The 21147-nt window shown below is 36.6% G+C and overlaps 3 protein-coding genes across 5 annotated transcripts in view; 2 read left to right on the top strand and 1 right to left on the bottom strand.

Annotated features, from left to right (window-relative positions):
* Positions 1-743, top strand: part of pth2ra (parathyroid hormone 2 receptor a) — a 48235-nt gene extending 47492 nt beyond the window's left edge. Inside the window, exon 13 of the mRNA XM_056754955.1 lies at positions 354-743. Coding sequence (XP_056610933.1) covers positions 354-743 — 390 coding nt within the window. The remainder of the gene's footprint in view (positions 1-353) is intronic.
* Positions 73-16922, bottom strand: mrasa (muscle RAS oncogene homolog a). 3 transcript variants are annotated; one of them, XM_056754956.1, is made up of 6 exons: positions 16827-16897; positions 15955-16161; positions 15156-15309; positions 14945-15044; positions 14266-14345; positions 6838-13409 (listed from the first exon to the last, which is right to left on the bottom strand). In XM_056754956.1, exons 2-6 carry the CDS (start codon positions 16145-16147, stop codon positions 13310-13312), a joined length of 627 nt encoding a protein of 208 aa, XP_056610934.1. In that variant the 5' UTR covers positions 16148-16161; positions 16827-16897; the 3' UTR covers positions 6838-13309. The 3 variants fall into 3 exon arrangements, with proteins under 3 accessions (XP_056610936.1, XP_056610934.1, XP_056610935.1); XM_056754958.1 differs by lacking the exons at positions 6838-13409; positions 14266-14345 and adding an exon at positions 73-166 and having other exon boundaries at positions 16827-16922; XM_056754957.1 differs by lacking the exon at positions 14266-14345 and having other exon boundaries at positions 16827-16922.
* Positions 16923-19458: 2536 nt separating this feature from the next.
* tmem177 (transmembrane protein 177) lies at positions 19459-20884 on the top strand. Its single transcript, XM_056755148.1, has 2 exons — positions 19459-19574; positions 19840-20884. The coding sequence occupies exon 2, from the start codon at positions 19850-19852 to the stop codon at positions 20780-20782; it is 933 nt and encodes a 310-aa protein (XP_056611126.1). The 5' UTR covers positions 19459-19574; positions 19840-19849; the 3' UTR covers positions 20783-20884.
* The last annotated feature ends 263 nt before the right edge of the window (positions 20885-21147 follow it).

The raw sequence follows: 21147 nt of genomic DNA, 5'->3' as shown, positions 1-21147 counted from the left end.
AAATAAAAAGTGTATTGAAAAATCATGTTTACAATGTTGCAAAATGCATGACTATATGTGAACATTTCGTCTCGCGCATCCGGCAGACGCTTTCATCCAAAGTGACAATCCACAGGGTTTTACATTTTATCGGATCACCAATTCCTCAGCTTGGGCAGCACCAGAGCTACAGGAAACAAAGAAATAAGCAAACATTCAGCCAGCCCTAGTTGCATCTGAAACAAATTCTTCAGTTTAGTTTAATTCCACAACCCTCTGGTCAGTTCTTTTTGAAGTATACAGCCGGCATGTGCTCGAGTCTCCTGAACCACAGACGCTAATTCAAAATCTGTATCATTAACTTTAATCCTCAGGTCCAGACGGAGATCAAAAAGACGTGGACGCGGTGGAACCTCGCCTTTGATTGGAAGGGCCCGGTGATCTGCGGGAGGTACCGCTACGGCTCTGTACTGGCCGGCCTCAACAACAGCACCAGCAGTCAGTCACAGCTGGCCGGCGGAGGCTCGAGCACACGCTCCACCACACTCTTCTCCAGCCGAGTCTACCGCAGCAGCGGGGGCCTGACCATCAGCACCCATGCCGCTCTGCCAGGCTACGTGCTAAATTCGGACGCTGACAGCTTGCCACCATCCATACCCGAGGAGCCTGAGGACAGCGCCAAGCAGGTGGATGACATCCACCTGAAGGAATCTCTGCCCACGAGACCCAGCAGTGGCCTGGAGGATGATGAAGAAACTCTGTAAATAATGATACAGTAACAGTTATGTGTGCCAGTGGTTGAGATCAAATGTGACAGCATGTTCCATTTAATGCACACTCCTGTGGAAAGCAACTTCCTCTCTGCAACAGACGCTTCCTGTCAGAGATGTGACATAGATTTGTTGGCACGATAGCATTAGCAGACAGATTGATATGGTCATGACAAGATGTCTCCTTCTATTTCTGTGACAAAAACGTACAGGAGATCTGGAATTGCTAATAGGGGAACTTTGAATGGTTGCTTCACAGGCAGTTGGATCTGCCAGCGGCAAGAAGTGAACATATTTTTACTAAAAATCATGAGAATCCAGTGCTTTTATGTGGTGAAAAGCATGACTTTCCACGTATTTGTAAACTTAATTAAGGCGACTAAGGATGAGGGATTGTTTGGGGGAATGACCAATTTATTTAGGCATCCGTCAAAGTTTCTGTACCATTCCAGAGGATGGATTTGAATTATTGAATTGCATTTGTTATTTGGACAGTAAAATGATCATTGTTGGTTTGTGCTTCAAACTTTTAGTATAACACTCTAAATCTGAAGCTTAACTAAGGTACTCTTGACCCTTCTCTCTGTACCAAATCAGATTGATCTGGTAAACATAATTTATTTCATGACAGTGTAGTTAAAGACATTTGTTTTGGTCTGTGGGATAGTGATGTTTCAAACCACCTGGTGATTACAGTAAATCGTCAGGTTGTTTTATAAAATGCCCATCATGCTATTCAATAATTTAACCCAATTAACCACAATCTAATGTCAATTGCTGTTTGTTTATGCATCTTTTAGTTTCTCTGAGGGGACTGGCATTCAGGATGAAAAATATGAACAATTCTGTAAATTTAAATAAATTACATTTCTGCCTTCACTGTTAACAGATATGAGTAGAAAATGAATGAACTCTCGCATTGTTCTGCTGCAATGTAAAAAAAACTATTCACAGAAGAGATGGGTTTTAAGTGATTTTTTAATGTTGTGACAGATGTGGTTGACCGGACCGAGTTAGGAAGAATGTTCCACCAGGATGGAGTTGTATATGTGAATGAGCTGGAAACCGATTTACTGCTCGTATGGGAATGCAATACAAAACTCTGCTGGTTTGCTGAAAGCGCATTACCTCACACTATTCACTAGCATCAAGCCAATCAGATGTAAGCTCGGGACTACAGTAGACTCCAGCCACAGGAGAATGAATGGATACATTTGTATCATAATTTATTTTTTAACATTTGATAATAAATTAATGTTTTTTTTTGTAACGAGAAGCCATTGAGTGCAGTGTTGGACTTATTGTTCCTCCACGTAAAGATATCTGCTGGTGTGGGTGTTCCTAGGCAACCTGATCTCACATAACTATTTGCTAATTCGTATGAATTCGTAAGATTTTTAGAATGAAACAATACTGAAGTCCCTCCCCTAAACCCATTGTCAGTGGAGTGAAAGCAAATCATACTACAACGTACAAATAAGATATGAAATCACACAAAATTTGCCAACTCTTAAAACAGTTACGAATTCCTGAGAATGTGTAGTCCTAGCAGTCTTAAAGGTATAGTTCACCCAAAAAGGGAAATGCTGTTGTGAATTACTCGCTCTCAAGTTGTTCTAAACCTGTATATTTCTCTGTTTGGTTGAACACAAAGAAAGATATTTGGAAGAATGTTAGCAACTGACAGTTCTGAGGCGCCATTGACAACCATAGCAGGAAAAAATTAATATGTTAGTCGAAGGTGCCCCAGAACGGTTTGCTTTCCTAAATTCCTCAAATACATTTACATTTAGTCATGTAACAGACGCTTTATCCAAAGCGACTTACAGGGGTAAACAATGGAAGCAATTGGGTCAAATATTAGCACAACAAAAAGCATTAGAGCAATAAAACCATGTCTCACAAAGCCTAGTGTACAGAGCCAAGTTTAGTTTATCTAAGCTTTTTTTTATTAGATATTGTAGAAAAGATGTAGAAATCAGAAATGATCGGTCAGGTGCAGACGGAATTTTCAGCTGATTCTTAAAGATGACGACAGAATCTGCTGATCTTGTAGCAGCAGGCAGATCATTCCACAAATGAGGTTTGTGAGAGCGATTTTTTACCTTTTTGGGATGGGACCACAAGACATCGTTCGTTTGCAGGTACATAAGTCTGCATAAGTTAATGAGGATAAGATACATGTACCTTCTTGCCAAACCTGTGGTGATCTTGCTCATTCTTGTACATTATTTTTATGTTCAACAGAACAAAAAATACACAATATTTTTCCTATATGGTATAGACAATGATTCTTCAGAACTGTCGATTCTTCCAAATACATTTGTGTTCAAATGACCAAAATCTTTGATACAGGTTTGGAACAACTTGACTAATTCATGATAGAATTTTTATTTTTTTGGTAAACTATCCCTTTAATTATCGTAACCATCGTTTGTGATACAGCTTGTGCAGATAAACAGGGTAAATATTGTTCTCCAATTCTCAAATACTGACAAATTCTCATATTCAACTTTAAACACCTACATTTAAAAACCAACACCGAAATTCATACTTTTATAGGCAAATTTATGAACAGGGACCTCAGAAATGATTCATAATATATACAAATATTAGGGCTATTCTATCATTTAGTGTTATTTACTTATTAACATATTTTTGCAGAGCACTTAAAGTCTGTGGACTAAAAAGGAGCTCATCTTGGGTTGCAAATCAATTTTTTTAGCTTTCAACCCAAGTTAGATCATCTTTACAGGAACATCTAAACCCCTGTTTCAGTCCAAGCCTGTTTCTTGTCATATTGTGGATTGTCCAACATTTAAAATAAAGTATGAATTATTCGTGAGTTTAGCCTTTTCCAAGTGTGTCAGAAATAATTCAAACAGAATAATTACCTTAGAGTGCATAGTGAATGACTTGAATGGAAAATATTGTTATACAGATATTTTTTATTTGGCTAAGAGACCTCAAGGACAACCTTGGTTGAACCAGAGCTAGCCATGCAGAGGTCATTGGTTTCATTGAAAAAATACCGAATTCATTTTTTGAGCTTACATATTAAAAACAGGTTATTTTGAACATTTGGGTTTACAGTGAGCAGCATCTGCCTTTTGTTTTTAAACCAAATTTTTTTAAATATGTTAATGGACCATCATAAAGCATGTTATTAAATTACATAATATGAATATAACATATGATTATAAAATGCTGTGTGCTGTGACTGTCAAAACCAATAATAGGCCAGAAAGGGTGAAGCGTGGACCTGTAAAGTAATTGACCTGTCAGTTATGCCCGTATGAAAGAAAATGGTTTAGTGAGTTGTCAATCCATTTCACAGAAGATGTTAAAGTTATGATAAAATGAATATGGTGTCCATCATAGAATATACCCTACATTTCTGGAAGTCATAACGTGTCTTAAAATTATCCATTTCAGACTATTCTTATGCTGTGTACACACCAAACGCCTTCGCTTCCCGTCAAACAGTAGGTGTCAATTGCTCTTTGCACAAATTTCTTGATAGGGTTGAAATTTTTTATATTTGACGCGATTAACACGTTCGTAGCAATCATGCCTCCCGAATTTGCGTCACTCACGTCACCTGGCACGAGCTTGTGTTTACTCGCGTCTTTGCATTGTATGTAATTTACTAGCTCAAATCATTTAATGTGTTTGGTGTGAACACAGCATTAGAGGATTAATGCCTATAAGTGTAAAAAGATAATTTTACAAATCTTTACAAATTTTACACAATATGATCTCAATCACTTGTACAAGTTATAGGGTAAAACACTCTTTTGCCATAAACACAATAACCTATCAAAACTGGACCACGCTCACCCATAGTCATATTGGTTAGTCAATTTTAAGTGATCTTTTGTTTATTGGTTAAATTGAAGATGAACTGTATTGTAATTGGGTTTTTTTGGATTGCAAACTAATATTTAATATATTTCTAAACGGATTAGGACATACAAACATGATACATTAAACATATAGTAAAAGGTCAAGATGGTTTGCTTTATACCAGGATGAGAGGTGATTTATCAGTTAAAGCAGTTTTTACTGGGTATAACAGCTGTTGGAAAAAGAACACACAATAAAAGCTTACAAACCAACTTGAAGACATCTTATGCAAGCATGGCGCTATTAAAACACAGGGGGGTAAGTGGTAGCTATGAGAAAGAGTTGAAAATATTTAGAAACCATGGAAACAAATGAGCAATGAACATACCAAACTAAATCCAAACCACCGGATTCTTAAAATGGCATGCCAGTACTCAATATAATTATTAGAATGATCTCTCATCCTATATAAATGCATGTCAATTTGTTTCTTTTATAATTGGGTTTTCTGAATGATTTCCATTTATACTTGGAATTGATGTCCTTGAACTTGATACTTTTGCAAATGTTTGAGTTTCAAAAATGTAATTCTTTCTTTCTCCCTCTTATATCCACAGCAAAACTGAAATCCGTAGACTCAGTAAAACTATTTCTCATAACAGATTTCCAAATTAGATTCCTGAAGTAAATGCAATGAGTCTCATGACTCTGGACTTATCACAAAGTTATGTTTTGAAAAACAGACCAAACTGATTCTCTGACAGCAGCAGAAGGGAGTAAATTTGAATATTTTTATTATCACTGGCAAACCATGTTACTATAAAAATATTATAAACTATAATAAAATATTTGCCATTTACGTGTTGCTTGCCATTTTTTACTTGGCATATCTAGTTTGAAATGCTGTCACTGGTGTAAGCATGCGTTTTTGGCAGCGAAATAAACCAAACGTCAATTTTTAAAGTGAAATCGAAATCACTCAATCGACTTCAATTAAAGCAAAAGAGGTCAATGTTGGATGGTGGTTTATAAGTATCAATTATAATTTGATGAGAATATAAATGAGATTTATTATGCTGGATCCTGTCTGCTTCATTCTATTGTTGTTGAATATGTGTAGCTCATTAAAATGAATGTAAATGTGCTTCGCTTGGAAATGTATAAATATTGTTACTGGTGCATTCTAGGGCAAATGGATATTTCGGTTATTGTTCTCCAAAACATCCTTAATCACTCCAAATTCCCAATACGTCTGGGACACATGAACAAAAGAAATTTGTTCAAATTTGCTAATATATTAAATGGATTGAATTTCATTTCTTTCTTTCACATCATAATTTACAGTAAAACAGATCAGAAACACAAGCAATTCATCACACACTTAAAAGGTTCAAATCTTGAAAACATTGGAAGTTTCCGGCGTTTCTTTAGAAACTCACTGTCAGCGTGGAGACAGGTTTTGCTCCCCTGGGTCAAACTCTGAGAGATCACACCTCTTCCCTGTCTTCAAAGACTTGATCATGTCTATGACTTCCCTGGACCAGTTTCCATTAATGTGGAAATGAATGTTTCCTGGATCTTCACTAACAGCATGATCACATCACTCAACTGTGTGCCAGTGTGTGCTCACAGTACAAACACATGTATAAAGGTTATATGGGTTGAGAAACAAGGAGGACAAAAGACCTGAAGACTAGACTATTGGTGAGGTGGAAAACGAACTGGAATGTAAAACTAAGGGACTAACTAATGCTTTTTTACACTGAAAAGTAAAAATTCAGGGTTTTTGGTAAAAAAAACGATTACATCACAAAGTAATGATGACTCCAATAATATAAGGGATGATTGTGTGGTTGACTTGTGTGATTTCCTTCCATCTGTTGTTCTGACTTGTGCATTAGGGCAAGGGTGCGTTAAGGTCTTGTACATCTGTTCTTCTGGTACATTTTCTTACATTTTCTTAAAGTTGATTATAGATGACTCTAGATGATAGTTTTTTTCTAAAACAAGTAGCTAGCATTATATGTTGACGTATGTGAAACCTTCAGTACAGTGAATGAGAAAAGCATTAACAGGAAGTGACATCATTGCATCAATTGCCATTTTAAACATTCAATTTATGTTTATTAATATAGCGCTTTTCACAATGTTTCATTGTTGCAAAGCAGCTTTACAGGAAGATAGACAATATACAACCGTTGGTTTTAGTATTCAAATAACAAGAGTCATAAACATAAGAGTCTACTTTCTTAAGCATGTCAGATATGTCACAAATCCTAAACGCAAGTTTAATTAAATTAAATTGGGTTTGGAAGGCTTTTAACTCAAATAGTTGTTTTGAAAGTGCGCCCTCTTCTTGATTCCATTCATTTATTATGCATTTAGCCTAAAGGTGTTCTCTGACAAATAAAGTGCAAAGTTAACAAAAACGTGCCCAACCATTACTTGGCAATGAATTCAGATGCAGTCTTTGGCAGAAGTGCCAAGACTCAACAGGAGGCTCTTGACTATTATAAGAAAACACAATATAAAGAGGTTCATTCATTTATAATTTCAGGAAAGTTTTCATTAAATTGAAACGCTTGTGTGCAAAAAAAGCAGACACGAACCATGTCGCATACCATATTCACACAAACACCTCTTTGCCTCTCTTCAAATGCATCTTTTCTTAATTAACAATATTTCCACTTTACATTAACTCAATAATAATACAATTGTGTGTGAGGGGAACTTTGATTTTCTTCATTCAGTAAGATTAGCTGTCTCAACAAAACTCTCTCAAATCCAACAGCACACTAAAGATGCAGAACCCATTATACTGAATGATAGCAAATTTCATGGTGGCTGGCTTTTACCTACAAGTGTTGTCATCACTTTAATTAAAATCTTGTACTGACGCATAAACATGCAAAATGTGAAGATGACTTCAAACTAGCATCCGTGTCACCGATCCCACAAAAAGCCTTCATCTGACCCTTCAGTTTATTCAAATTCTAGACCAATCTCAAATCTACCATTTTTGTCAATTTACTTTTTGATATAAAGGTATTTAGGCATCTTCAAAACTATCTGCATAGGAATGGTATTACAGATATATTTCAGTCTGGTTTTAAAACACTACACAGTAGCGAGACCGGCCTTTTGTAAGTCTATAATGACATTCTAATGTCCACTGGTGCTGGTAATACGATGGCATTAATGTTATTAGATCTCAGCTCTGCATTTAACTTTAATGACCACGATATCTTGCTTAGAGCGTTGCATCGGTGTCGGAGGCACCATACTTAATTGGTTTCGATCCTTCCTGTCCAAGATTCTCATTTAATATAGGGAAGCACTCTTCTTCTGTTGCGCATGTTACATTTGGTGTTCCTCAGGGATCAACCCTGGCATCGTTTCTATTCTCACTATACAGGTTACCCATTGGCTCAATATTTAGGAGATTTGGGGTATCATATCATTGCTATGCCGATGACACGCAACTTTACATTCCAGTTATGCGCAACGACAGGTCTACCATAAACCAACTTACAGTCTGTCTTCAAGATTTGAAAGCCTGGCTATCCAATAACTTTCTGCACCTAATGAAGGAAAAACACAAATTGTCCTGTTTGGGCCAACTGAAAAAGATTAACGAAAGTTAAACCCTTCCTTAGTAGAAAGAGTTTTGAGATAGTAATACATGCTTTTATTTCATCACAGCTTGACAACTGCAAAACGCTATTTCATGGGCTTCCTGTCTAGTCTAAATAGACTTCAATTGGTCCAAAATGCGGTTGCCCACTTGTTCACGGGCTGTAGGAACACCTATTCTATGTTCTCTGCACTGGTTAGCAGTTCAATATCGTATTGAATTCAAAATCCTGTTGGTTGTCTACAAAGCCCTAAACAATCTCGCTCCTCAAAATCTGTCAGATCTGTTTACAGAGCATAATACAGGCAGATCGCTCACATCACAGACCAGTCATCTTTTATGGGTACCAAGATATAGATTACGATGTAGGAGGGACAGAGCCCTGGTAGTTGCTGACCCAAAGCCTTTATTAATCAAAACATCGCCCACGGTGGCTGAGTTCAAAAGTATTTTAAAAACCTATCTTCAACCAAGGTTGTTTTAATATGCTTTATAAATCTAATAACCTTGAAAATAAACTCTGAACATTGGTCCAAATCTGCTGCTGACCTGAATATTATATTCTTTTAATACATAACAAAAAAGTCACTGCCAAGGCAATCTTGGACTAATAGCCTGCCTTAACCCCAGAAGCAATGTAGGGATTAAATGTACTGTATAATGTACTGTATTAAACTTAATTGTTTAAAAAATCACACACTTCCAGTATTCGACCAATCACTACGCACTGGTTAACTGGTCAACCATATCACACCTCGCGTTTCAGAGAGGCGGGGCAAAGAGGAAAGAACATGCTGGGAATTACAGCGTTTTTGAACCATAAATCGTGTATACACATTGCATTACATAAAATAAACATACTTGTTTTAGCCTTTAAATTACCTAAACCATTTAGGGATTATAACACCCTGGCAATCTCTCACAACATCTGTTCTGTGTTTTGCTCAAGTATGCACGTTTTTTCTTCAGGAAAGTGGAAAAAAAACTTTTCAACACGTTGTAAGATTATTCTGCAATACTAGACTCAGCGGTTTACTCTGTAGGATTATGAAACTGTTGAGCTTCCAATATGACAGGGGTTAAAATTGTTAACATGCTGACGAGGCAAAAGACAGAGTTTAGCCCCGAGCACACTCCATTACTGACTTTGGGAACACATTATATTCAATCTTAGTGAACTGACATTTATCTTGACTTGCACTTCATTAATGATGCTCCTGCAGGTGCGCTAACCAATAACTGTATTGTTCGGGGGGTTGACACTCTGTACAGAAAGCCGATTAGGGGGAAGAAACAAAATGTTTAAGGTATTTAAGGGCAGTAGGCAGCTACTGTAATGGTAGTTGAGAAGAACTATCCCAGATGTGAAATATCCAATCTGTCAATCATCCTTGTTATTTACAATTCTCATCCTTTAAGTGTCAATTCAACAGGAAATTATGAAACTTTCCTGCAATGTGTATGAGGATGTTTGCAGAATGTGTATCTACTGCACTGCTGGTCTGTTATTTGACTTTTATGTGCAAATATTCCAACTTTGCTCCTGTAGATAATATTTACAGTGCAAGATATGAAAAAAAATCTGTAAGCATGAAAAACCCAGGTGACCTATTACACCTAATAAATGTGTGTTATGCAATGTACTTAATACAATAATACAGATGCAATGCACTTTATCTTACCTTCCAATTCGAGTGGATGAATAAGAATTAATATAAGCTGGCTTTTAACATGTTTTTTTCAACAGAGTTTAATGACAAATCATTTTGACCTATACATTTGATTAATTTACCTACTGTTGGCTTGTGTGGGAAAAGCTAACTTTGCATTCTGTGCCTAGTGCTTCACATATTAATTATAAAAATAGTATAGGAGGTAGAAAACTAGTATTCCATTCTGAATGTAGCCTTTGAATCGTGCCGAGTCCTGCCGCAGCGGTTAATTCTCAAATCTCTACCCCCACCAACCATAGTTTATACCCCAGGGTGGCAGCTCAGAGTTAGATCAGTGTTTGTACGGCACCGTTGAATCCGGGAGCCAAAGCTGGGAGGTATAAAAAAGTTCTTGTCCAAACAGTACCCTGCTGAAGCAATTCAGCTCAACCGGCGACATCAACATCACCACTTAAAAATACACTAACAGTTAGAAGAATAACACACGTATTCAGACATGTTATACAATAGTACTGATAAACAGTATCTAAAATAAATTTGATGCTTTATGTTTATAATTATTTTCTATGACATGATAATTTGAGCATTTTCTGAGATTTTATAACCCTACTGTCCCCTTCGTCTATTCCCTTCTTTATCTCTTAGAATGGCCACCCACCCATGGATGTAATGAGGACCTCTTTTAATTTTAACAACCCTTTATGGATAACAATACCATAGTAGTTGAAATGCTTTTTATAGTTGCGGCAAAAAAAATCTGCAACTAACAACATTTCTCCCAAATATTTGAAATATTACTAAAAATATTAACATTTCACATTTTAAGAGAGAGGATAGCGTATCAAATCGTTTTTATCATTTCAAAATTCTACTTATTTCACATCCATTTAGCATTTGGCCAGACTTTTCAATATTAATATCCATGAATGTATATGCTTTCCTGTAGCTCAGTGGTAAGAACATTGCGTTAACAATGCATAGTCGTGGCTTCGATCCCAAGCTATTGCACATACTTAGAAACAAATGTATAGGATAATACAATGTAAGTCACTTTGAATAAAAGCGTCTGCCAAATGCATAAATGTAAATGTAAATGAATGTCAAATGCACAGAAAAAGATATGAAGCACAGTAGCCTACACTATAGAAATACAACATAGACTTATCAAGTCAAATACATACTGTAGCCTTTATATATTTTAATGACAGCAGATTCTGATGATAAATCCAAACCTTTTTCTCTTTAAGACATGTCATATTCTTTTCAAGTCAGTTTTGGCCCTTTTGCCATCCAATTAACACAGTGTAGTGTTCAGGGTCAGCAACTGAGTTTCAATCTCTTGTACAGATTTCAGATTGAAGCCGTGACCCTGTGGTTAATTCACATGATCTGGCAAGCTGTGACTGAGTTTGGTCACCTGCTCCTACCCTTCACCCCATCAATTCCTGTTACACACAACACAACACACCATTGACAGAAGTAATGAATTATTGTGATGTGACTGCAGAATCAGAATAAAAAAATGTTGAGCAATGAAGGAATCCTGTTTCTGAAAATATCTGTGCTTTGCTGCCATCTGCTGTTACACACATTTGATCCACTGCATATCAAAGCTTACTATTTTTTATCAAGAAATGCACTTTTTTTGTTTTAAAAAGATTTCTGTCTTAAAGTAAAAAATAAAGTATATTCTCTTCGATTGGAAAAAAACAAAAAAACCTGTCCTTTTGGGCAGCAGAAAGAAAATCCTTATTGTTCAATCCTACAAAGTGATTATTTCTTTACTAAAGTATTTCAAACAACTAAAGCTAAATTAAAACTATATGCCTTCCAAAGATTCAATTAAAACCTCTCTCTAACAATCCATCTTATGATGCTTATCTCTCACCAGTTCCAAATTTCATTTGTATTTGTATTCAAACAAAGCAGAGCGTTCTTTTATAATGACAGAAACATTTGTTGCAATAATGTTTCAAAATCAAACCTGACATGTTTTAAGCAAATGTTTGTTAGGAGAGGGATATTTATAGAGATGATAACTTAATTAAATACCCCATACAGTTCTTTTAAAAAAGTGACATTCAATAGAAAAACTATGTGTCTTATCATCTTAGATTGAGATGATTTGTTAATGTACAAACAACTCCGGTTTTCACATTGTTCATTAACAATTGTTGGACCACAGAATGATAAGCTTGTTTGAATAACAATGCCCTTTTTTCACTTATGGCAAAGCAGTACATTATGTAAACAATAAATTATTGTCAACAAACCTGGTCCGACTCCAGATGTATTATAACATGGGTTTGGACCGCGATCAAATCGGACCCAATGCACAGAACTGTACTCATTGGCATTGGAACCATGGCTCTTAGAAATGATTGTGTGCTTCATGTGATTTACCAATAAAAAAAATGAAATGTGCGAGGATTGCATTAGTTAAATGATTAAAATGTATTTTGTTAAATTGCTTGAATGCATTCGTAATACTGCGAAATTATTTAAAAATATCTTTGCATTTTGATGCTATACCAAAAACGTGTATTTCACATTGTTGTGTGTTGTCTCTTAGAAAGTCTAAGACTAAGACTGTGTGAAAGGTGTGATTTCTCCAGACACCTATTTCAGTGCTATCAGACAGGATTACAAATTGTGTATTAGGGAAAAAAATCTCTTGAGACCCAAACATTAACGTGCCTTTAACACTGCATACATTTGCAATCGCAGCAAACAGCAAACGACCCCATGAGTAAATAACATGCCCTCCTGGAAAAGTGCCAAATGACTTGCATTTGTGTGCTAGTGCAAATGGGACCTTTATCTGGATCTGTACTGTTTGTTCTTAACACTAAACACCATTCTGGGGACATATCAAACACTCCCAAGACTCAAAGGTGTTCTCATCATAAACAAGCTCTACTACTGCTACACTCCTGCTACAATTTCCCTCAAACATGGCAATAAATATTCATTAGGAAGGCAGATTTGAGTTCTTCTTACGGAACCGCAGGGACAACAACTTCCAACAATCCCTGCGCATGCTGAAAAGGCTTTGCACAACAATCATACACATCTTTGAATGAATGTTGGAAACCCTTAAAACAAGCATCTTAAAGAGCTGAGTGATTCTATTACAACAATATCCATGTGCAAAATCACACACGACATCCTACTGTATGTCTCCCAATCTGCTTCCCTGAGACAGGAAGAGATTGTCTGAGCTTTGTTTGGCAAACAAAGTGCTTTATAAATAAAGTTTGACTTTTATTGATTGTCTGACTTCATGTTTGATGGGTTTTGATTGTCAAAGTCTGTGGTCCTCTAATTGGTGTAGATCTCCATTCAGTCTTCTTGGCAGTTTATTGCACAAAATGCTAAAAATTATTTTACTGTAAAAGGAGAAGCAGTCACAATATCACACAGTGAAGTCTGTGAGAATTTATGGCTCGTTCTCCGCGCCATTTCATATTTTTCTTCTTTTTCAGACTACTCTCTGGAATCTGTAGCCTAAAAATGTAAAAGTAAGAATGAGAGTGTCAGTTCACTTTAAAAGATGACTTCCCAATACATTTCCTACATTCAAATTTAACTGCATACATAAAATGGTCAGAAATTGTTCTGTATAGTAGGTTACATTGGTGGACAAGTTAACTTCTGGTCTGTGTTTGTTGATCGATCTAGCTAGTGGCTAATAATACAACTATTTATAATTTCTTTATATTTTATTGTATAATAATTGTATTGAATGCATTTCTGTTTGGCCAAGTAAGGCTTCTTCTACTGGTAACCCAAAATAATACTGCAGACTAGACTGCAGACTTGCTAGCTAATGTAATTTACTTGTTATTTTGTTTGCTTGTTTTCAGAAACAAACTGCAGGGACTCTGTTGGTGTGTACAGGAAGGTAGGTTTAGGCCACACTCTTGAAACAAAGGTGCTTCACAATGCCATTGAAGAACCTTTTTTGTCTAAATGGTTGCATAAACAACCTTTAACATCCAAAATACCTTTCTGCTTCACAAAATGTTCTTTGTGGTGAAAAAAGGTTCTTCAAATTATAAAATGGTATGAAGAAAATGGTTTAAAGTACCTGTGATTGAATGGCTCGTTATGGAACCACAAATGGTTCTTCTATGGGTGCTATAAGCACCTTTATCTTTAAGAGTGCACAAAAGCATGCAAGCGCAGTTACATTTGTTTATGTTGTTACTTTGAAACCATCTATTAAGAACGCCAACCAGATTTTAAAACACATTTTATCATCTGTGATTCTACTTTCATTGTTCAGTTTAGTTCTATATAAGTATAAAACAGATCTTTGGCAAATGTCACATTCAAAGTTGAGATGACAAGCTTTATTCACCTGATAACTCTGACCAATTCATGAAAACCTTTTTCCACATTCATTGGGGGATCCTTGGCACTTGTTTCAATGAAGCTAATCTGAAGTAATACAAAATGCAAGAAATAACCACATATTTCATAATTCTTCCCCACATTTTTGTAAGCTAAAATAAGAATGACAAAAAGCACCAAATATTTGTCACTCCTGTGCTGTATTCCCAAAAAAATGTTGTTATTTCTGGAGTGCAAAATAATCTGCCTGCTAATTTCTACAGTGTAACTTCCTTTTTTGTTCAGAGAAGTACAAAGAAGTTCCTTTCAGAGAAGTAATTATATCACTAACTACATGAAGGCGAGCTTAAAAGACTGAAATATTAATTTTGGGGGTTAACTAATCAAATCCCATTACGTGTTAGTCATTAGAAATTAAAAGCTCTGGCTTTATAAGCTTTGGCTCTAAAAACTCTGTCTGTATTGGGTTTTCAAGACCAAAAAGAGCACATTTTTGCCTTTCTGACATGATCTACAATCTTCATCAGGTTCAAACATCAATTGAAATGTTTTGGTTGGTTCTGTTTAATAATGTACTGGATTTGTGTAAAGTACCATAACAAAAAATCTGTTTAATTAAAAGTAGTAAATTTAGTTGTAACGTAGTGCTCAGGTTTGTGTTATTTGCTCTGGTTTTTCCGACTCACATTGTGTTTGGTGGCCATCTCAGAGCCCTGTTCCGTTGTCACTTTCCTCAGATGTACCAGGTCAACTTTGTTAGCAACCAAAACCATTGGGAAAGACTCTCTGGTGAAGACAAGAAATATATCAAAATATATACAGCCTTTGTGAAAGAATATTGTGATGTCGAGTTGATGAAAAGATTTTATGGTTTTGAATTGTATATAGAGTTCTGACCGGTCTTTCACTCGTAGGATGAGCTGGTGAAATCGATCAACATGTTCAAAGCTGGCCTTGTCAGTAACAGAAAACACAATGAGGAAACCATCACCAGTTCTCATGTACTGCTCTCGCATGGCACTGAATTCCTCTTGACCTGCTGTGTCTAGAACTGCAAAAAGATTGGTATTAGTGAAAGGATAATGTGATAACATTTATATTAAACTATCTTCCTGGAAAAGCCGCACAAAGGTAATGCAAGGTCAACATCTGCCTCACCATCTGAACATTAGTCTAATGTCAACTATTGACCATATGACCATCTTAACCCAGCCTGAAAGCTTTTAAAGCAAGTTTATGTCTAGAAGTTTTGCACGGATGACTGATAAATGCTTTTTCAATAAATATGTTTAACGTTCTACTCAAATCGTGCTTTTTTCATTAGGGAAAAAGTATAATTATCTTTTCATTTATTTTAGAGCAAAAGCACACAAAAAACAGGAATAAAAAAATATTGCCCTGCCCATAAAGAGGCTAAAGCCTTAAACATAGACTTCTTTCTCTTTTCTACTCTTAAAAAAAAACTTAGCTCTGTTTACTGTGCTAAATGAGACCAGTTTTTATTGCCCTTATGCTTTTTGTTGTAGTTTTATTGTTGTTCCAATTACTTCTATTGTTTACCTCATCTGTAAGTCAGTTTGGATAAAAGCGTCTACTAAATGAATAAATGTAAATGTACGTTAGCAAATACACAAAATGCTTTACAAACACTTAAATTGTCAATGTAAAAATGTCACAAATGAAATATCAAGCGTACCATCCAAGATAGCCCACTGGCCATCAATTTCTGTGTGTTTCAAATAGGAATCCTCAATAGTGGGATCATAGTCTGGCACAAAAATCTTCTGGAAAAACTGGATGGTGAGGGCACTCTTCCCCACGCCTCCATCTCCTACAACCACCAGTTTATATGTCGGAAGGTTTTCGCTAGGGACCGCACTGGTTGCCATGATAACGGCTATACCTATGAGGGGTGAGAAAAAGAGAGAACGTTATCCCTGATCATAATTTGAACCCAAGCGCTGGGTAGATGATAGCTGATGAGCACTCATTTTATATGAAATAATATAGCTAAAGGTGCTAATTTAAAAAGTGTGATGAGAGTTTCTGTGGGTTGGGAACAGTTCTGCAGTCCAGTGAGAGCTAATTTAAGAGACAGGGAGAACATGACTAAGGATAGGGTCAAGACTCAGACTGTGTGGTTCAAATTGCTGCTATTTTCTGCAAAAAACTGACTTCCAAACCTAGGTCTGTTTCATTTGTTTATTACAGTCACAGAGTTACACTCATACACATAAAGTTTTGAAAGGAATTTAAATGAAGTTCCTAGTTCAATGTGAAGATAGCAGTACGTGTAAAGTATGTTGTGCTAATGTCTAGTGTAATAAAACGGTTAAACAGTTAGTCACTCAATTTCCCTACAATTACTAAGAATAAAATAAAATTAATTGTTGGATTAAACCAGAGAAGACCGAATGAGGTCCATCTTATTCAAATAAAGGTGAATCAACACAAGAAAAGTTACCGTTACAAAAATAACGTGAAAAAATACAACAACATTCATGTTACCTTGTTCTGAACAGTGTAACCAGTTTTCTCTTGACTTATAAAAAAATCAATTTCTCTTACCTAAAAATATTATTTCTCTAGGACTTGTCTTGAGAGCAGCAAGGCTTAAATGGAAGCGTTTACCCAGCTTGTGAGGAGGGAGCTATGGGCTGAAAGAAAAGCCAGTCATCGGCCATCCCCTTCCGGCGGCCCACAATGTGAGGAAGGAGTACATTTCCTTCCTATTTCCACCAGGCCTGGATATTTAAGTGAACTGTGAGACACCTCTGGACAGACACACCCCAGAGGAAGTCCTTAAACTGACCATCTAACCGTTCCTGTTTTTAAAGAAACAGGTCACTCAAAAATGAAAATGTTTTCCCCTTCAAAGAAATGAGGATTTGTGTTTTGTCTCTCCTGGCACAGTCTGTCAGTTCTTAACGTCAGAACGACGTTGGACTCCAGCATTAACAACATTGGGCTGAAATTAAAATCTGATTGTGTCCATCAATTGATGAATTAAGTGATGATTGAGATATTAATGATAAATCACCTTGTCACACCTGTCAGCTAGAGTGCCCTTGTGCTCCACCAGAGGGCACTCCCCACATTACCCAGACTGTAATAACGCAACACATTTCCCATTAACCTTTGCCCGGACTCATTATTGTTAATCAAATTCACCTCTCGTTATCCTGTTTGTTCTGTCTATTTAAACCCAAATTTCTCAATCATTTCTCACTTACAAGTTGCTTTTTGTCACCCAGTTTCTGTTTTGCACTGGATTTTGTATTTTTTTGTACTGTCTTTCTGTTTATGATAATGCCTGCTCTTGGATTTGCCTGTGGATTACACCTTTCATAAACTGTGCTTGGATTCTCATTGTGTTTGTGAATATTGTAACGCCCGATATTTACGAGCAGATTTACTGAACAAAACAAAAAAGAATTGGGATAACACGACTGCAACTTACCTGAAGTCGATTTTTTTATGTGTACTTAAAAGCCCAAAACATTCACACAAAATAGGTTGTGGCAGTATTGTTCAGTAAAAGTTTTTTTTTTGCATTTGTTTAAAGACAAATTAAAGATTGTAAGAGCAAGCTTCTTCACCTGAGCCATCTCGACATTGATCTCTCTTCAGTCACAAGTGGCCTAATTATAGCACTGCTATTGTAGTTACAGAGTATTAACTCAATGACAATCAAGCTTGGTGAGGCCAACTTAACCAAGCATTAGAGCAACCAAAAGCCCAGTGGTCTAGTGGTTAGTGTAAGGGCTTTGAAAACAGTGGGTTATTGGTTTGAGACCCAGCTTTCTTTATTTTCATTCCAAACATGGGAATCTTACCTGACAGCATCATTTCTAGGTTTTCGGGATGTGTTCTCCTGCTTTGATGGAAAATATTGTAATATTAGGCTTGAATTCAAATAATCTACTTGTTTTGTTTTTAAATGTCATCAGTATTAATGTGCGACGAGTATGAACTTTCTATTTAATGGAACATAAGGGGAACGGTATATGACAGTAACATTCTCAGCCGTCAGATAATGTTCCCCATGCTATGATTAACAACAAATTGCCTTTAAAGGATCCACATTCATTCTGGTTCCAATCCAAAGTCCCAGTGATCCTGTGGTAAGTGTGTTTGCTTTAAAGACAGCAGGTGTGAGGGGCAGATTTATTTACTTATTCAACACGGGGAAACCTTATCTGACAGCAACATTCGTAGTATTCAAATCCATCCAACCTCATCCGCTAATATGACTTCATGTTCCCCATCTGATTGATGGCCATCAGCGGTGGAGTTGAAGTCAACAGATCCCATCATTCCAAGCTCATTTGTAACGTCAGCAAGCTACGCCATTGTTTTGTTTTGATCGTGCGCCCTCTAGAGGCGGTTTTTACAAACTGTAGCTTTAATGTGGCAGTGTATTGCATGTTACAAACAAACCTGAACAAATTGTCTACTTTAAATCACTAAAATGCATCACAAATCGCAAAATATTCACCACAAATGCAAATGGTCTATTCCCCTGTGATGAAAGTTTCATCATCCCTTTTAAAGAGGTGGCTTGGTTTCCAATATTCAAAGGTTTAAAACAAATAATTAGCTTTATAAGTTATTAGAAACAGGATCCAAAGAAAACCAGAAGCAATATGTGGCAGGTAAAGTTTTAATATTTGGTCTTGCTATCTGAACATTATATAATCAGCATTATACGCTTTATTCAACTACACGCATAATATAAAGAGGTTTAGCCTTTTTTGTTTGCAGGAGACTTATAAAGTGGGCACCTTTTTATATTAAAATTGTAAAAAAAAAAAATACGCAGTTTATCGGTGTAGCTCATAAGACAGAATAGCTTCGCAGTAAGACCCATACTTTCCAACAGGGGGCGCTTGGTGGCTCAAAAATCGGACCCAATTGGGTAATCGCACATTTCTATATTGTATCGAAGCTTTGTATATAATTAATCCAAAATATACCCTGCCATACCGCTGTCTGATAATTTAAATAACATGTCTTATAGAAAGTTCAGTTACAGACTGTGATCCTGACCACTACTAGATAAGTAAAAACGGACACCATTAAAAATGACGTCAATTTTTCAATGCTTTAATTAAAATCATTTGACTTAATATTACAGGCATACGTGATAATACGTCAAAATATGCGTTTTAAATATGTAACTTCACTCTGTTCAATTTCTGTTGGGTCCAAGTACTAACGTAAAACTGTCGTAATGTGCTCTTACTTTACGGCATGTGTTACCAAAACATCTGCGTGTCAGCGTGCTGTCCTTGTGAGATGAACACAAAGTAGGAGGTAAGTGTTTTGGTGTATTTTATACATTCAACCAGTTAGGTAATATTCAGTCTTTTCATATATTTGTTTAGAAAGTAGCTCAAAATGTTAAAATTATTTTGTTTTGGTAAGAAAAAGATTCTTGGTTATTGGCCTTGAGAGACATTCAGTTTTGTAAAACGTCATTTATGCAACAGTATGTTAATGAGATTAGGCAACACACAGAATTAAATTGAAATGTAAAAATGTGTTTTTTAACCTGACGTTTTGTTCCTGTGCTCAACAGAACAGAAGAAATGGCTTCGCGTTTTTTAAGATTCTCGGTATTGATCCAGAAGTATAGGACGCCTCTGCTCCTTGTTGGATGTGGTGGCGTTTTCTCTACAAACATTTTCTATCATGTTTTCCCAGATCATACATACAGAAAAGTGTACCAGGCTTGGCACAAAGGACAACCGGCCAGCCTGTCTGAGAAGCTCAGTTGTCTCTTTCAAGAGGTTCTGAAAGATTGTGCTGTCAACTCTCCTGATAACTTCCATGCATTTGCTGCCTTTGGGTTTCATCCGGTAGGGGCAGGTATTCCGTGGCCTCCCTCTGGAACACTGATCGGTATTCCTGCTAACTTCAACAGCACCACTGATGATCCTTCGGGCATCACCAACCGCACTATTCTTGTCAATGGCAAAGAGGTGGAATGGGACAGCGAATTGGGTACCACTCTCAAAAATTCCCTGGTGTTCTCTCCTGAGGCACAGAAGTTTGCTATAGCCCGAGAAGTAGTTCGGCTGGGGGCTGGGGGTCCGGTGATACACGCTGCAGTGGCTCCAGCATGTATCGCTGGGGCTTGTGTATATAACGTAGCCCTCAAGCAAATCTTCGGTCTTCATGCTGGGTCCATCATCCTTAGAGCTTGTGTTAATGTGTTTGCTCTCGGTTTAGGAGCCATCTCTTATGTCTTTGCCTCTGATGCTCTTAGTCAGTGGTTGGACTATAGCTCGGACCGCCGTGCAGCATGCCTGTCTAGCAACTACGCGAAAGGTGGCGTAGAGTTTTATGACAAAATCTTGACACGGAACAGGACCCTGCGCGCTCTGATGGGTCCTAAAGGGGAAGAGTTGTACGCCCCCAGTGGAAACTTGTTTCCCAGTCATCTTCTGAAACTCAGTCACGCCCCTTATACATCTAGACGAGATGGGATTTTAAGTCTTTTGAAAAAAGAGAAAATATAAACTGCAAAATAGATTGTACGTATGAGGTAATGGCTTTTGGTGCCCACCATGTAAAAAACTGGTACAGTTGCTTTGAACCTGAATAAATAATTTATAATCTTATTGCGTATCTATTTAATGTATGTATGGTTTCAAACCAACCTCATATTGTAACAAAAATTACTTGATAACTTTGACAACACATGACAAATTATTAAACGCACGTAATAATTCACATTTAATTAATTAAATAATAGTTTTTTTGTAGAATGAATAAGTCTGGTTTTAAAATAAAGATTGCTGCTTTATGCATTTACTTAATAAATAGTTTGCAAATAGAACTCGGGACCAATGCAAAAAAATGTTCTTATATGATGTCAATCAAC

This window comes from Triplophysa dalaica, chromosome 8 (assembly GCF_015846415.1).
Source record: "Triplophysa dalaica isolate WHDGS20190420 chromosome 8, ASM1584641v1, whole genome shotgun sequence".
In the NCBI taxonomy this organism is placed as follows: Eukaryota; Metazoa; Chordata; class Actinopteri; order Cypriniformes; family Nemacheilidae; genus Triplophysa; species Triplophysa dalaica.
Note: the sequence above shows the minus strand (reverse complement) of the source record. Positions and strands in the feature narration are given on the sequence as shown.

Bases quoted from the DNA above. Each gene is read 5' to 3' on its own strand.
- mrasa (XM_056754956.1), bottom strand. From the start codon at position 16,147: ATGGCAACCAGTGCGGTCCCTAGCGAAAACCTTCCGACATATAAACTG. The intron at 14,346-14,944 runs GTGAGTCGGAAA...GTATTACTTCAG, and splicing joins AGATGGCCACCAAACACAAT to ATTAGCTTCATTGAAACAAG. The intron at 13,410-14,265 runs GTGAATAAAGCT...TTACATTTTTAG, and splicing joins GAATTGGTCAGAGTTATCAG to GCTACAGATTCCAGAGAGTA.
- tmem177 (XM_056755148.1), top strand. From the start codon at position 19,850: ATGGCTTCGCGTTTTTTAAGATTCTCGGTATTGATCCAGAAGTATAGG.